Source organism: Cydia splendana, chromosome 17 (genome assembly GCF_910591565.1).
Source record: "Cydia splendana chromosome 17, ilCydSple1.2, whole genome shotgun sequence".
Taxonomy (NCBI): Eukaryota; Metazoa; Arthropoda; class Insecta; order Lepidoptera; family Tortricidae; genus Cydia; species Cydia splendana.
The window spans coordinates 18,010,102-18,028,140 of NC_085976.1; the positions used below are offsets into that span (position 1 = coordinate 18,010,102).

Consider the following 18,039-nt stretch of genomic DNA (forward strand, 5'->3'; position numbering starts at 1 on the left):
TTGTACACACACCTGAGTTTCATTGTGAATCGAAAATCTGGTCGGCACGTACGGCATGCTGCGAAAAAAGCGCCTTTTATGTCCACGGAGCATGACTGCCAAGCAGGTAGACGGGGGAGGGTTTTGAGCATCTCCATGCTTGATTTCATACACTTTCTTGCAACATAGTGTTTATAAACGACTGTTTCAATGTTAGACATGTGTCCTTAACCTTGCTATCAATGAAACATTCAACATATAAACCATCCTATCTCAGCCATTCCTAAAGTTAAGTATCTTATATTTTGTCATATGATAGACAAATTATTACCAATATTCATGGTATTTTAGTTTCACGAATTTTGCACATAGTCTTTAATTATTTAAAAAAATAATGAATTTGTTTCATTGTGTGCTGGTACTGGTGTTCAGAGAACATCATGTTTCATTGTATACTACATAAAAATGTTTCATTGTGAGACGAGGGGGTGTTTTTTGAATCAATTAAAAAAAACTGCACCAAAGAGTGAAAGAAATTTAAAAATATTTAGACATAAAAAACGCCAAACTCGAGTCTATATCTTGGTAAAAAATTGCGAAACTTAAATGAATAAAATTTACTTTTGTTGCACGAATTCAAAATAATGCTCGTAGCAACGTGCTCCTTCTCCGAGGCGCGCTCGCGTTTTGACGAGGTGCTAGGTCTTGAGCCTGACTTTGCTTGACAGACGGCACTAGCTGGTAACACCTAGTTTCTGAGATATCGCAAAGTTTCACTGTGTACGATTGTTTCAATGTAAGACAACTGACCCTAAGTGCGAAAGTGACATAGTGACAGGCGATAAAAATTAAACCATGCTGCGCCCGCTGAGGTATGTGACTGGGATGACTGTAGTGAGGCGTATAATTCGGTGATCCGTGCCGTTTCCGGCGCGGCGGCAATTAACCCAGTTTACCTGTAGCTCGGAGCAAAGCTTGGAACTGGGTTGCCTAATGACTTTGTGTTTTGCCTGACGACAAACACACGCAATGATGAACAAAACATCATTGCCTTTTAGTGTTGTTCTGCATTTTGGCCACTGTTTGCTCTGGTATTTACGAAAACTGGACTATAAACTTTGTTTAGTATGAGTTATATGTGTTTCTTGTTGGTACCATAAAATAAATGGACATTTACTTAAGCCTATAATTGTCTAGCCTTATACGCACAAAACACGAACTATTCGACACACTGCCCGATTCGAACTTTAAGATACGTCAGTTAATAGATCTAGAAACGATATGGATTAGATATGGTGTTAATGACAAGTGACGTTTTTGTTTGAAGAAACGTCACATTTGACACTGACATGTCTAATCCATATCGTTTCTAGATCTATTAACTGACGTATCTTAAAGTTCGATTCGGCCCGAAAATCTTATTTTAGGTACCTACCATAAGGTCGTGTTTTATTGCGATTCGTTGTGCAAGGCATAATTACACGTGACTTCTTACATTTGTAACGTGGCTTGGTATTGTTTCAGTACAATCATGAGCATATATCACGCGATTATGGAATTATAGTTAACGTAACTGGGATTATGTCAAACTAATAACTTTCTACGATTATTAACTTGTTAGAGTTTAGTTTTTACGGATATTCGGTACAATTTTGTTACAAAGTATTTGTTAAAGCGGTGCGAATGGAGGTCCAAGGGGGAGGCCTATGTTCAGCAGTGGACGTCTTATGGCTGAGAAGATGATGATTTGTTAAAGGTGGCAAGCAAACATAGCATTTACTACATAGGGTAATTGCGTCAGTTTACCGTCCAGTGCCAGTTTCCGATGGATTAGCAAATAATACATTTCATTTTTAATTTGCTACTTGCGAAATATATTTTTTTATGTAAATAGATAAATAACGGATTGCAATAAGTCCAAATTTGTGCAGCAATAAAGGTTTATATTCAAATTTCGTCAAGTGGACGAAAACTAGAGCCGGACGAAAACTAGCGCAATGACCCTATAAGAGGAGTATAAGCTATGGACATATTCCTTCAGTTCAATTCAGTTATTAATCATAAAATATTCATTTTAGACGTCAATTTGTAACAAGTAAATCTTAGTCGTAGTCGTGTTATAAGTCGTTAGATTATTAACACATTCAACACCAAGAACCCGACTGTCGGGTACACTGTTCGTAGCGACTACGCGCTACATACGACGAAACCGTGGCTACGCGCTACGAGCGTAACCCGTAGCACTTAGTGGTATTGAATGTGTTAAGTAGGTACATATTCATAATATTTAGTACCTATTAGGTAATTATTAGGTGCATTTTATTATATACAATATTATCATATTTATCGTAATGCTGGTGCAATAGAGTTAAACTAAGAAAAGTCTGCAACAATATTGATAGCACACACAGCCTAAGTGTTCTTTTAAACGTCAAGCTTCTATGAAAGAAATTATGACGTATAAATTAACACTTATCTTGGTCTAACTCGGGGTTGTTTCGACTTTGTCTTCCAGTTAAGTTCGTCATATGATATTAATCCATCAAAAAATTAACGACCCGTTTTCAATCTTAATCCAATTTAAGCCAATCCAATCGCGCCATTCCCAGTGGTCTCTACCCGTTAGAGTCGCCATTTTGAAATTAATTGCTTCTGCATTATAAATGTTTTCATTAGGGTGTTAATCAGTTTTGTATTCTAAATAATTTCATATTTATGGGTCGAGTGGTTTTTGTAGGCAGATTAGAAATTGGATTGTATTAAAATACATTTCTTTTTTCATACAGCCACGAGAGACGTTCCTAGCTTACAGACGCTGCATAAATCATCTGTCATAACCTGATGATGATTTATTTAATATCTAATTACATATTTGGCAAATTGGGTAGCTTTGCTACTCTCTTGACTGCGACTTTGAAAAACTATGATTTTTGAAGGAGTTTTTTAAATTTTTATGAACTTTTAAAAGTCAAAACTTGCTTACAATTTTAAAAGGAATAAAATTTAGCAGTTGTTCAAAATTATATATTTTTTCGGTAGTTTATTAGTGTGTACAATCTAGACATATTAAAATAATCAGGGACAGATTTATTTATTCTTTTATACTTCTTGTAAGTGTTGCCGTTCATAATGGCAGCTTCTTCTCTTTTAAATTTGGAAAAACATTTTAATTTCAACTTTAGTCTGCGCGGAAATAGAAGATAGTCTGTTCGAGATCCTAAAAACGGTGAAAAATAGAGATACTACTCCTAAAAATACGTGTGATACCTCATTAGATTCGTCATGATGCCTAGAAAAATGTATTTGAAGCGTGAAAAGTTATGTATTTTAGTCGAACAGTCGAACAGACAGAATAAGAGTCGTGACATGTATGGTATGGGGCCCAATACATTCCACGACTCTTCTCTTTCCGCACAGACTGCCACAGACTCTATCAAAATGTTGATGAATTCAAGACATTCCAAAATACATAATTTCACATTCAAATTCTTCCGAAGCATACCTAAATTCAAAATGAATTTAAAATAAAATGGTTTAATTCCACTAAGCTGTTTTCACAGACAATACTATCTACATTTTATTAGGTCGGTCTCGTTCGGTGCGTCGACCTAAGGTCGTTATCCTCACTTATCCCTCTACCCCCTTCATTGCAAAACAATGTATGTGCAATTTTCATGAGTGCGCATACATCCTTACTGTCTTAAAACTGGACTAGGGTCAGGAATAAGTTGCCCTTTGGGATGAAAAAATCCTTCCAGGAAATTGGAGGTGGAGAAAATCTTAATTTAAGTGTGGCTGCGGGTTGTCTGACTGGCCTTCACATTAGGGTCTGTTTACACATTAATTAGTGTTTGGTGCGAGTTCATACACTTGCCAGTAAACGCAAGTAGCAAATGAGGGTACAAACTCGCAAAAAACAATGAAGCCAGCCACACTTATCCGTATGCCACACTTCATCATAACTGGCCTTATTTATCATAGACTACCTTTTCAAGGGGCTATATAAGATTATGGAACCCTTGAAACTACTGACCACCGACCGGTGTGGTCGCGTCCCTAAGAAATATTATGATCGCTCCTTGAGATTTTGACGCACAATTTTTAAATAGGTAGGTACTTAGTGCGTCTAGCGTATTTTGAACAACGGTGTGTGATCAATACATAAGAATGTTTATTTCAAAGACATGGGATGATATATGATGATGAATTACTGTTATGATAGCTGTAAGATTTATTAATAAAATAAAATATGTATAGTCTGTCTAGCCAGTTCCGTCAATAGATAAAAACGACGAATTAAAAAAATATAGGCGCCAAGGGTTATCGTCCCATAGAAAAATTGAATTTTGCGCCTTTTTCTAAAGTTGTTTGACCGGCTATAGGTATGAAATTAATTTATTATTCTTCTTATAAAAGATCTACGTAAATATTCCTCGGTGCAAGAGGATTAACTACTTTAATTAAATTACGTCTACCACAAATTGGCTGAGAGCTGCGTTCGACAGCCAATAACCCTGTCAAAGTGTTTATCCTTTAATCAAGGGAAACATTTACTACACAGAGTAGCTATAGCCAGGCGTGGCTCACTCCGCGATTTCGTCGCTTTGCTACAGGTAGCTAAAAGTACATCCGTTCCACACCAATTTTGGTGACTAGCCATAAGCCGCGCGTGGCGCTGTCGCCACCTCGCGGCCATATCTGTCCTGATCGTAACAGACGCGTTTAGTTAGAGAGTGAGTCTTCTGTACCTAGTACTATTCTTTTTTCTGTGTTATAGCCCATAAAGGTTAAATACAGATTGCAACTGCAGCAGCATTGCAACGAGATGCATTTTCGATTGCGTAATTATAGTGTTAGGCTGATACATAAATGGTAGGATCCTATAGATGTGCTATACGCGTGCGTCCGTGAGGGACAGACAGAACATACACAATGCGACAAGATGATTGGTCGAGTTTATTTGTTGCCCACCATAAACCATACTATAGGTATTTTGGTGGGGAATAAAAAAAATGTGAGACTGACAAGGATAAACAATAATAGCGCTTTCTGTGCTATTCCTACTGAAAGATACATAAGACTATCCCGTTCGGTCATTTCCCGCACCCCTCATGTCTGATCTAGTTATACTAGATTCATGGGCCGATAAGAAGCCTCAAACATTATTTTAGGTTATAATTTGTACTGAGTTGACACCTGTCAGGATTAACTTCTTATCGGCCGATTACTATAACACTGATTTACACTAGTAGAATGATCAATCATCATATCTAGTGCAAATGACATTAAATTATCACAAAAGCGCAAATTACCAACGCCATCTATCTTCTTCACCAGTAAGAAACTGACGAACCCTTTACTGGAACCTATCGCAAAAATGTCCCAAATTAATCTTTTGCCCACGACAAATATCTGTCCATGTACCTAACGATCTATGTGTATTTGAATCTATTGTGATTTAAGGCCTTTTAGTTCTGGTAGTTCTTAAGTCGACAAATGTCCACGTTAATGCCAAACGGCCTATGTATATAGGAAACGACTGGGACTTAGTACGTTTTGGTTCTAGTGCAGGCTGTCGGCTCTCATAATGTATGGCACGGTTTGACGGTCTAAGATTAGCATGAGATGGGTCCAATGCTCCAAATTGCCTCGCTTTGGGTATACAGAGTGGACATAGAGAGTCTGAAAAACTTAAATATTTGAGGACAAGCCTTATGCCTTCCATAGAAGCAAAGCTTTATTATGGGTATAAGGCGACGATGAGCATACTTATATAGAAAGCTATCTAATTCGATACATAGCTTTTTTAGCATGTTTTTATGTTCGTGATAAACCATAATTTATTATTCGCTGCCTGTTTGAAGTAAAAACGCCTAAAATGGTTAGTTTATTAAAATATTCAGCATTTCCCCAAATAAACGAGTCAACAAAATAATCAGGCAATTTCATTTTAATCAATCGAACGTTATTACTTTTCCAGTTGTTAGTTGTCCAATTATTGTTCTGTAGCATATAAGCTAAAGAATTAAATTGAATTATTTTGTTCTAGAAAGTCACACAAAAATGCTAAATTGAATCTATGTTTTTACTCGTAGATCAGGCTCCAATTTCACCACGGTGACAGGTGCGACAATTGTAAAACATCCCTGTTGCTGACGTCACAGGCATCCATGGGCTACGGTTACCGCTTACCATCGGGCGGGCCGTATTCCTGTTTGCCACCATCATTGTTTTATTAAAAAAAACTTTATTATATCGGAAAAAAACAGATATTTCTCTTGCTAAGTTTATGACAATTGTCACAAAAACACTACAATTGTCACGAAATTCCGACATATAACTCATTACCTGTCAAGAATTACCTACAATTCTTCTAAATCTTGACAATTGTCAGAAACTTCGCATAAGAAATATCTGTTTTTTTCCGATATAATAAAGTTTTTTTTAATAAAACAATGATGGTGGCAAACAGGAATACGGCCCGCCCGATGGTAAGTAGTAACCGTAGCCCATGGATGCCTGTGATGTCAGCAACAGTGATTTTACAATTGTCGCACCTGTCACCGTGGTGAAATTGGGGCCAGGTATGTGTGTGTAATTTTTCAGGTCGTTGTGGCTCACCCTGTATAAGACACCTGGCATTTAAAGGCTTTGTTCGAAGAAGGGCAGGATAGTGAGTTGCTAATTTATTTGAATGTAACACGGGGCGGAGAACAAAAGAGCAAACGTTTATTATCAGGTATTATATACATAAAAGAGGTATATATTGGACATTTTTCAGAAGCTTTCGGGATTAAATAAAACAAACGTTCTAGACAAAGGTTTTATTATTAAAAACACAATGTCAGGAGAGTTTCAATTTTAATTACATTTTTATAGTCCTTTTCATTATTTAAGATTTAAATGCTGTTAATGATAAGTACACCATGTACACTTTTATAATAATGTCATGATGGAATTTGGATAAAAAATACCTAATATACTTTTTTTATTATGAATTTAAGAAGAACTGTGTTTAAACCTTCACGATGTTTACACATAATTAAATTTGTAAAACGGTAGTGTTGAAGTCAAATCTAGCCAGTCTTCTCCGAGACCACGGGGACAACGTCGTCCTCGAAATATCGAAGGTAAATCTTAAAACTTAAATACGCGATTAAGTCCCGTTTTACAATTTAATAACTATATTTAATTCACAACGGAACGATGATATCTATATTATACCAGAAATAGTTGCAGCCTATCAAATTGTTCATTATTTTCTTCTTCTATTACTGTCACTGCTTCATATTCATCTTCGCTCTTCATGAGTTGTTCTATTTCTACTAAAGACTTCATTCCTGTCTCTGGCAATACTTTATTAATAAAAATTAATATAGAAATCATTAGAATAATCGCCAACAGTAAAATCCAATGCAACCCTAACAAAGTTGTCAATGTCGGAATAAATTTCAAAATCGTATTCCCGAACGCCCATAAGTATGCACATGTTAATGAACTACCCACTCCTTTGTAAGACATAGGGAATATCTCACCGAGAAGCGAGAACGGCAATGCTGTAGTCCCTAAAGACATAAACATAGCAAAACCTGTAACTAGAGTCAAGAACAACCACAAATAGTCCTTAGAAAACAAATGAAGCGACTGCATTATAACGAACAAACTCGTTAAACCTAAAAATAGAATACAACAACATCCTGTAAATAAGAATAAAGTTTTCCTTCGAACAATTTGCAGCAAAACGCAAGCGGTTAATGAACATACTAAAGCTAGAACATCTAAAATAATAGTCCCTATGTATTTCCCGTTTGTTAATTTGAATATGTTCCTAAAAGAGCTGTTTGAAACGAAATTTTCTCCTCCAAAACCTACGAAGCTGAACAGCAATATCATTATAGAGAGAGGCTTTAGAAAATCCACATTTATTAATGACCGAAGATAATCCAGGATCTTTTCTCGAGCGCCTAATTTCCTTACAGGTTTCATTGCCTCCAATTGAATTTGAATCTTATAAGTCAGCATTAACGTTTCTAATTCCTTGCACGCTTCCTGATCACGTCCTCTCAGCCAGTGAAAAATTTCTGCGCACATCACCATATGACCTTTACTTATAAGCCAATAGGGGCTTTCTGGTGATAAATAAGAAACTATTAACCCGTAAAAAGCTGTTAAGAGTCCTAATGCAGAAATTAATTCCCAGCAAGAATAAATTCCTGAAATATGGCTAAGTAGAACACCTAAAGATATCATAGCTGTTTCAAGCATAAGAAACGTTCCTCGATACTTAGGGCTGCACATTTCAGAAATAATGATACTGCTGATCGTCGCCGCTCCACCAAGTGCGATATTGTGAAGAATATTAACCAATACCAGCCCGGTGAAATGCTTGGCGTCGAAACTTATTAACCAGCTAAATAGAAGTGGCAGGACAGTCACAATGGCCGCTATCCGGCGGCCTTTATTCTGCATTGTGTAGGGTATTATCAGAATGGATGGTACGAACGCCACCTCGCCGGCAGTTTCTGCAAAGGAAAATTAATTTTACTTAGACGCCGAGATAGGACTGTTATCTTACTTTTCTGTTTAATTATTCAACTAAGCGTAATTCTAGGATAAAAGAAAATGTAAGTAAGCTTTTTATCAATGTGATTGGATTGAATAAAACATTTCTTAGTTTCAAAGACAGTTCCACTATTTTAACAAGATAACCTTCTTTAGGTAGAATATTTGTATGGTATTTTTCTTGTATAATTTTCAAACAAAGATACCATGTCTGGATCTTAACAATTTCAATATAAATACTTGTTTAGAATATCTAATTTAGGGATTTTAGAGAGCCAGTGTAGCTTTATTTGACGTTCATAAGCGCATTGTAGTAGTTACAGATACACTTTCTACACTTTCTTCCGAAAGTGTAACTACTTTTAAAAAATAGTATTTAACGGTACTTTAAAAATAAACTATCTCATTCTTCTTCTCTATTCTTTTAATTCTAAAACCAGTATCTTTTCTCAACCTCTTAAACGAACGTTTGATTTGAACAATGTATTCCGAAAATATTTTGATATATTATGTGATTAGAAGTTATTTACCAATAAAACGAATTGATGTGTTATCGACATGTCTCGCATTGTCTTCTAGAAGGTTCTTGTCAAGGAAGGCAGCTAAAAACCCCAGTCCCAGGCCGCAACTCAGGATCGTGCTGAGTATCCCACTCGCAACGAATATCTGGAAACAAAAAGAAAATGAATGAATGAATGAATGAATGAAAACATTTATTTTCAGGCAACTATTGGCCCATAGATAAATACCTTAAAACTAGCATACATATTATTACAAAATATATCTTAAAACTAAAAACACAATTATGGCTGCGATGCAGTGTAAATGAAAATAGGAACAAGTATTTGCAAATATTTTTTACAAAGTTATTATCTTATTTACCAAAGGACATAAAAAAATAAAAGAACACGAAAATTTTAAAGCACAGCAAGTAACCGATTCCAAGATTGCAATAAAAGCTACTGTTGTGTTTTTAAAGGCGATACAAGAGTCATACCAACAGCTGCCGAGTAAAAAAACAACAACATTATGTTTTACTTTACAGCAAGCAAATTACTATAATAGGTACCTATGTAAATATGGCAATTGACTTATGTAAAGCTAAACCACGTTTGGCTTAAACAATGGTTAAATTGTGTGATCTCTTCACGAGTTACGTAATATTATGTAATAGTTAAAGTACTTACCTACCTAAATATGCTAAATCTAATTGTACAGTCGCCCACACAGTTAACTGTACATCGGTGGACCTTATGCCTTTTGTAATAAGGTCCACTGATGTATAGTCAGGAGTGTTGCTGTGTGTACCAATTCGTCAAAATAAATCCTTTCTAAAACCGATGAAAGTGACCTACTTAGCAATAAATGTTATTTTAGGAAGCATTATCCACTCAACTGCGCCAATTCACTGAAATAATGTTTAAATTTCATTCACACTGTTATTTTAAAGAGTTTTGCATATAAATGTACTGTTAAAATAAAAGACTGCATTTTAAAATGGGGTTTCGAATTCGAGTCCGGTATAACAAAGCTAAAACTTCGAGTATTTTCATTTAGTTCTGCGCTTTGCAACTGGTAAAAATGGAGAGAGATGTATTTACTTATGTAGTATTTTCGAGTATTTCTTTCCGACTGTAAGGTCGTTAGATTTTTCGTTAGAGAAATAATAAAAATAAAATAAAATTGTAAACTAAAACATAATGTGACACGGCACTTTGTATGGTTAGTTCAGTTTAACGTTTTTAGGATTGTCTCGAATATAGTGTAGTTTTGTTCTATGGCAAGGAAGTCTTTGATGTAGCAACAATATACATGACGGGCATTCAGCCAATAGGAAACAAATTGAAGCTGATGGTGTTGCTACTTCAAATTAAATCCTAAATTTATGGAATAATATTAATAAATATTTAAATCAAAAACTTAATTTATAAATACAAAATAGGTTGAAATATATTCAAATAATTGAATATGATTTATTTCTTTGGGTTATACTTGCATATAAAATTATTCCATGAATTTCATTAGTTACTGTTATTTTGATTGTGTCATCCCAGGGACAGAATGGTTTGAGATCATTTCCTGGCTGGTTTTCGCCCTGGATGGGCATCTTTTATACATAGAACAGTGAAGCGAAGTACATCATGCTCTGGTAGCATCGATCAGAGGCTTGGTTATGCAGTAGCCGCTGCATCCATGAGCTAGGGAGCTCATGCTGTTGTTATTTTGCCACAAACAGTAAGTAGAATATGATAATATATAGATGTCCTCAGGTGCAACTCCTTGTTGAATCTTTGTTTGACCATTTCGCTTTGTTTCCAGTCTGCTGGTAAAACAATGTTGGTGGGAGGGAGTATCAGAGCTGCGAGATGAGTCCACTCTAGGAATTTCCAGCTGGTGAGAAACTTAGATCATATAATGTCTCTTAGGTTAGCAGAGCACATGCTTCTAGTTATTAATCTTGAATTGTTTCTTTCAGCTGACTGGGGTTTTTCGTTTTTATGTTACTACGTATGTGAAATCGTTTCGCATATCAGAGTATGGAAGTCTGTCCATATTCCTAAAACTTCAACTGTGTCTGGTGAGCAGTTCGCCATAAGAATTTCGCTCTTCTGCTGGATGGAGATGACGTCACTTTCAAACTGAGACCTTAGTCCTTCGGTGTTGCTCTGCGGTGTCGGGTCAGATTCCCGCTGCTGCAAATCGGCTCCGGCACAGCGGAGGATGACACGTCGGGCTTGAACTGGTGGAACAGTGTTATGAGGTTGGTGTACGCTTTCTTTCCGTCCTAGAAGCATTTCCAAATTTAAAGTTAAAGAATTTAGTAGAATCATATGTGATGGCAAATGATAATTTAGGGACTAACAAATTTAGATAGGTCTGCTTGTAAATCATTTTAGAACCATTTCTGGCACGACCCAGCTCTGTCGTCTGACATTATTAAAATAAGGTGCTTATGCTAGCTTAATGATTTACATGTAGAGTAACTGCCCGTGTTCGAATTAGTAATAAATGATGTGTCACAAAAACTAACTTTCATTCATGTCCTTTATTGCCCTGAATAGTTGATGGAAATAGGTTTAGCACCTGCTTGAGCTTTTGGTAAGATTTAGTTTTTATTTAATTTAGTAACTTTAATTGTCCGTGAGTTTCCTCAGGGAAAGCCCACAGCCGGGCTAGGAATATTTACGTGACAATTTGGCGCCCACAGATTCCGTCTTAAAGCCCTATTTGCATCATAAATCAGGTTGTATCACTGCCATCACATATAGATAAAAAAAAGTTTTAGTAGTACTTACGTTTAGGTGAAATTTTGAGCTTGTGCTTTGCTTGTGTACGCTCTGACAGCGTTAAGTATTGATTTGGTAGGTCCCCTTCCGCGCTCTCGTGCAGGATTTACGTTTTTGTTTGTGGTTACGTGTTGCTTTTCAAAGTATACGCTTCTTTTTCCGCTTCGCCGCGCAACCAGCGCGTTGGTGGCGAAGACTTTTGAGCACCATGTCATTTTGAAGCACGGTGTACCTGAAACCGTAATTACTGATAACGGAGTTCAGTTTACGGGATCGGAATTTAGACAGTTGATGAAGCGTTATAACGTACCTAAAGTTTTTTACGGACCTCGATATACTCCACAGGTAAACCTGGTTGAGCGATACAATAAAACGGTCATGACAGCTGTAGCTTCGTACGTAAAGGAGAACCATAGGACTTGGGACGAAAAATTGCACCAAATTCAGTTTGCAATAAACAGTGCAGTAAATGAAACCACAAATGAGTCTCCTTTCTTTTTAGTTCATGCTAGAGAGCCAGTTATCAATGGGTCGTTTTATAAGGACACAGATAGGGACTACGAGCCAGGTGTACCTAGGGAGGAATATGCGGGTAATTTCGGGATTTTAAAGGATATTTTTCATCAGGTTAGGTTACGTTTATTGAGAGCACACGAAACAAATGCTAGGAATTATAATTTGAGAAGACGTCCAGAACAATTTGCAGTAGGCGATTTAGTATGGAAACGTAATTATGTGCAGAGTGACGCACAAAATTTCAGGATGGCGAAACTCGCCCCGAAATATGTTAAGTGTAGAGTAAAGGCAGTGTTGTCGCCTTTAGTCTACGAGTTAGAGACGGAAGATGGTCACTGTATAGGATCATGGCACATTAAAGACCTGAAAGGGAAGGTAGCAGCTTCTGGTTTGGTGAACGGTGGACGTGCGGCTCGCGTACAGGGTACTGCTCGCCGCGCCACCATCGTTGACTGAACAGGGTGAACGGTGGACGTGCGGCCCGCGTACAGGGTACTGCTCGCCGCGCCGCCACCGTTGACTGAACAATAGAGCTCATACAGGTTTTTATGGTTGTAGTTTAGCAACAGTGTTAAATATTGCAAAGTCATATTTAATCACCAATTGTCAGAGACGTGGCGAACAGGTATAACTGTTTCACCACACAGTATGAACGTGGAAGGATGCTACGAACTGAAAGCGATGAATGTATGGAGCGGCGCAACCATAGCTCAATTAACGTCAAGAGCGTTGTCTTTAATGTGGGATTATTTTTTCCTGTCGTGCGAGGTCACGCAGAAATTTGGGTGTTATGGTGCTGATGGTTTTAGCCAACACGTGGCGGATGCCGTGCATGTGTGGATTGGCGTTGTTTTTTTGGTGTGCGAAGGAGAGGCTTTATTTTGTGAGGTATCGCAGGGCGCGCACTGCATACCGCGGACGTTGTTTTTCGGGGTGGTTATGTAGTCCGTTTATTTTTTTCTCTCAGCACACGTTCTCAGGCACATAACACATAATTATAATTTAGCTAACTAGCGGTTAGTAATTTTGGATACTTTGAATTTAGTTTGGAATGCAAATTTCGTTATTTAGCTACTCTAGTTTATATTAGTAAACTTAGTAGTAGGAATTGTTTGATTTTAATTTTGCCCGGTCTAGCGGAGAAATATTTTGAGTATGCTGAACATCGGTCCTGGCAGTTGGTTTGGTTTTGCCAGCGCAACTGGATAAAGTTGTGCTGGTAGAACCAAGGGATGGTTTACTGGATAGTTGGATATTGCGATGTGGATTTTTCCGGCTGTGCGGATACCACATTTTTTTTGTATTTAGGTTGGGTGGGTTCGAGATAAAAAAAAATTCAAAATTTATTGGTTTATTGGTTTTGGTATGTGGAGTTGTGTGGTTTACTTTGGCTTTTCTGTTGGATAGCGATCTCGTTCCTGCGACAATCACTTCGGTGGTGGTTTTGTTTAGGGTTCTCCCATACTAAGTATGGTTGAGGTTGTCTTGTTTGTGTTTTTTTTTTCGTTTCTTGTGACACATGATTTAGATTTAGATAGTCGCTGAGGACAGCGAGCGTTTTACCCTTGGTAAAACGCAACAGCGGGGAGAGGGGTATTGTGACACGGCACTTTGTATGGTTAGTTCAGTTTAACGTTTTTAGGATTGTCTCGAATATAGTGTAGTTTTGTTCTATGGCAAGGAAGTCTTTGATGTAGCAACAATATACATGACGGGCATTCAGCCAATAGGAAACAAATTGAAGCTGATGGTGTTGCTACTTCAAATTAAATCCTAAATTTATGGAATAATATTAATAAATATTTAAATCAAAAACTTAATTTATAAATACAAAATAGGTTGAAATATATTCAAATAATTGAATATGATTTATTTCTTTGGGTTATACTTGCATATAAAATTATTCCATGAATTTCATTAGTTACTGTTATTTTGATTGTGTCATCCCAGGGACAGAATGGTTTGAGATCATTTCCTGGCTGGTTTTCGCCCTGGATGGGCATCTTTTATACATAGAACAGTGAAGCGAAGTACATCATGCTCTGGTAGCATCGATCAGAGGCTTGGTTATGCAGTAGCCGCTGCATCCATGAGCTAGGGAGCTCATGCTGTTGTTATTTTGCCACAAACAGTAAGTAGAATATGATAATATATAGATGTCCTCAGGTGCAACTCCTTGTTGAATCTTTGTTTGACCATTTCGCTTTGTTTCCAGTCTGCTGGTAAAACAATGTTGGTGGGAGGGAGTATCAGAGCTGCGAGATGAGTCCACTCTAGGAATTTCCAGCTGGTGAGAAACTTAGATCATATAATGTCTCTTAGGTTAGCAGAGCACATGCTTCTAGTTATTAATCTTGAATTGTTTCTTTCAGCTGACTGGGGTTTTTCGTTTTTATGTTACTACGTATGTGAAATCGTTTCGCATATCAGAGTATGGAAGTCTGTCCATATTCCTAAAACTTCAACTGTGTCTGGTGAGCAGTTCGCCATAAGAATTTCGCTCTTCTGCTGGATGGAGATGACGTCACTTTCAAACTGAGACCTTAGTCCTTCGGTGTTGCTCTGCGGTGTCGGGTCAGATTCCCGCTGCTGCAAATCGGCTCCGGCACAGCGGAGGATGACACGTCGGGCTTGAACTGGTGGAACAGTGTTATGAGGTTGGTGTACGCTTTCTTTCCGTCCTAGAAGCATTTCCAAATTTAAAGTTAAAGAATTTAGTAGAATCATATGTGATGGCAAATGATAATTTAGGGACTAACAAATTTAGATAGGTCTGCTTGTAAATCATTTTAGAACCATTTCTGGCACGACCCAGCTCTGTCGTCTGACATTATTAAAATAAGGTGCTTATGCTAGCTTAATGATTTACATGTAGAGTAACTGCCCGTGTTCGAATTAGTAATAAATGATGTGTCACAAAAACTAACTTTCATTCATGTCCTTTATTGCCCTGAATAGTTGATGGAAATAGGTTTAGCACCTGCTTGAGCTTTTGGTAAGATTTAGTTTTTATTTAATTTAGTAACTTTAATTGTCCGTGAGTTTCCTCAGGGAAAGCCCACAGCCGGGCTAGGAATATTTACGTGACAATAAGTGTTTTTGTTTGTTTCTTGAAGGATAAAACACAAAGGGATAATCTTGGTAACACACTGTACCTAAAAAATAATCATAAATCAGTCAAAAATAATTAACTCCGACTAGAGGGAAAAAATCAAAACGTTGAGTCGAGTCAGTACCACTTGCACTAACCCGTTTTTTTTATAGGTACCCTAGAATTTAGATCTAAGTAATTCTTCTAACTAGATTAAAAGAAGCTTTCATCTCTCTCCACCCAAATCAAAAGTAATCCTTTAATGTCCGAATATGTAAGCATCAGTAGCCCTAGTGTATATTTCATTCGATAGCGTGACGCGGCGTACGCGTTTGCGTTAAGTGACATTTTGCATGGGCTTTAGAGTTTATAAAACGTCCCTTTTGGCGCGCTGTTCAAAATCCCATACAAAAATACACATAAAGCAAACGCGGACGCACGTCACGCTATATCGAATGAAATATAGACTAGAGATTTTGTCCTTAAATGTGACCAAAAAGACAATAAATCGTTTTAGCGACATACTTCAAATGATTTGTAGGCGTAGGTTTGTGCACGATAAATATCACAGTTTGTGGTCGCTATGGCACTGAGGTAAACAAGTCAATAAAGAACCACGAACTTGACCTTGTTTTTTCAAAGAAAAGCGTGTAATTTTATTTTATTGCTGAATAAGGAAGAGAACATTTTATTACGGTAACGTTACTGCTTGCGTCAGTAAATAATGTAAGTATTTTAGCAAAAAGGAAACTTACTAGGTATTTCTGAGCACGTCAGTACTGTTAGATTGAGGAAGAAAAACAAGTCTAGACTACGTAAAAACTTTAAATGTAGCACCGACAAAAGGATATAACACTTTGAGTACCTTAACTATCTACTCTTCGTCCACATAGATGTCTCGCGTAGAAGAAAACATTCATACAGTTTCAAGGTCTTGCTTCAATAGTTTAGGCTGTGCGTAGTCTATCGGTATCTACATAACGCGGCTGTTTTATATAGGTATTTAGATGTTGATTTATCCTACGTCTTTGGAGCCAAAACGATATTTTCATTTTTCATTTTCAATCATGATAAGTTCAATGTCTTACCTGATTTAGAAAAGGCGTCTGGTAACGTTCCATGGTCATATTAAAACAAAATTGCGCACAAACACTTCACATTGCCAATACGAGATTCACATCATGTTGTCGATGTAAAACTGACCAACAAAGTACAATTAATGTAGCTAAATCATACGTAAATCATTATATAACCTTATCACATTATGCTGATGAATTACTACAGTATCAATTTTATGGTTCTGCTTCGTTATTTTGTTGTGAAAAGGTTATATTTGCTGAGCTCAACGACTATGCTTAAAACGGCTGAACAAATATGACGTCAGATCGATTTCCCTCGCGACTTCAAGTATTTCTACCGACTTTTTAATGGTATTAATTCCGTTTCATATAAAATGACACTGATGCTTTTAGAATTTGTTGACAGTTTGGTAGAATTACCCTGGTGTTAGTGTTACTTAAGTAGAAATAATATAATGGTCTTGAAACGTTTTTGAAGGGTGTGTAATGCTTAATATAATTATAAAAAAACTATCATACATTTGTTATAACGCCACTTGATATATTATTGTATGTTATAATGTAATTTTTATTATACGTTTCCTTTATTATATTGTGATTTCATCTAAACTGTCATTGATATAATGCCTAATGTAATATAATTTTCAAATAGTATATAGACATATTTTATAATGACATTTGTTATATTATATTTTTGTATAACGTAATACTTCATACAATTTTATCAAGTATAAATACATATATTGTATAACATTTTTTGTCATATTTCATTTACTGATAACGTAAAGTTTTACATACTTTTTATAACTAGTACGCAGCCCTACTGCTTTTGCTAGCTATTTTATCCTAGGGAGGTCGCAGTTCTAACCTAACCTAACCAATTTTTACACGGTTTTCGTTCTGCGGGGCCGCAGTTCAAACCTAACCTAAACCACTTTTTTTCCTAGAGTATTTTATTCTACGGAGGGTCAAAGTTCTAACCTAACCTAACCCTCCTTTTGTTAGGTAGCTATTCGTTTATGCGGAGTCGCAGTTCCAACCTAACCTAACCCATTTATGTCATGCAACTATTATGCCACATAAATAATTATGTGATGTCTCTTGTTATAACAAATAATATGCTTTAGATTATGTAATAATTATGGCAATGTATATTAAACGAAGAGTAAATATACCTTATGACCATTATACCAACAATAACATTATGTATACCGTTAATTAGGTATTACGGTAGTATGCCATTTATTACGTTATTCTAAATAACGATATATCAAACTATAATATATGAAAAGTAATTATAACAAATGTAATGCACCCGTTTTTGAAATTATAGTAGGTACCTATATAATATTTTTCGAAAGGTTCTCGCTTTCTTAGATTTTTTAATATAAGTAAGTCTTTTAATATTCTTGTGATTATAGAGGTTCATTTTTCTAGCCTTAACTAAGGTTACATTTTTTTGTTCTAAAGTATTTTGTAAGGTCTTTGTGTATGTTGTTTTAATCTTAAAAAAGTCTTTTTCTTT

At 36.4% G+C, this 18,039-nt stretch overlaps 2 protein-coding genes across 2 annotated transcripts in view; one reads left to right on the top strand and one right to left on the bottom strand.

Moving 5' to 3' along the window:
* The window catches only part of LOC134799026 (microtubule-associated protein futsch-like), a 233,614-nt gene that overhangs the window by 129,999 nt on the left and 85,576 nt on the right, over positions 1–18,039 (top strand). The gene's annotated exons all lie outside the window — the stretch shown is intronic.
* Positions 7,167–16,568, bottom strand: LOC134798591 (facilitated trehalose transporter Tret1-2 homolog). The gene is made up of 3 exons (XM_063770958.1): positions 16,524–16,568; positions 9,072–9,207; positions 7,167–8,501 (listed from the first exon to the last, which is right to left on the bottom strand). The coding sequence occupies exons 1-3, from the start codon at positions 16,560–16,562 to the stop codon at positions 7,198–7,200; spliced, it is 1,479 nt and encodes a 492-aa protein (XP_063627028.1). The 5' UTR covers positions 16,563–16,568; the 3' UTR covers positions 7,167–7,197.

Excerpts from the sequence above, each read along its gene's own strand:
- LOC134798591 (XM_063770958.1), bottom strand. The coding sequence starts at position 16,562 with ATGACCATGGAACGTTACCAGACGCCTTTTCTAAATCAG. Across the intron at positions 9,208-16,523 it reads AGACGCCTTTTCTAAATCAG|ATATTCGTTGCGAGTGGGAT; the intron begins GTAAGACATTGA and ends TTTTGTTTCCAG. Across the intron at positions 8,502-9,071 it reads CACATCAATTCGTTTTATTG|AAACTGCCGGCGAGGTGGCG; the intron begins GTAAATAACTTC and ends TTTCCTTTGCAG.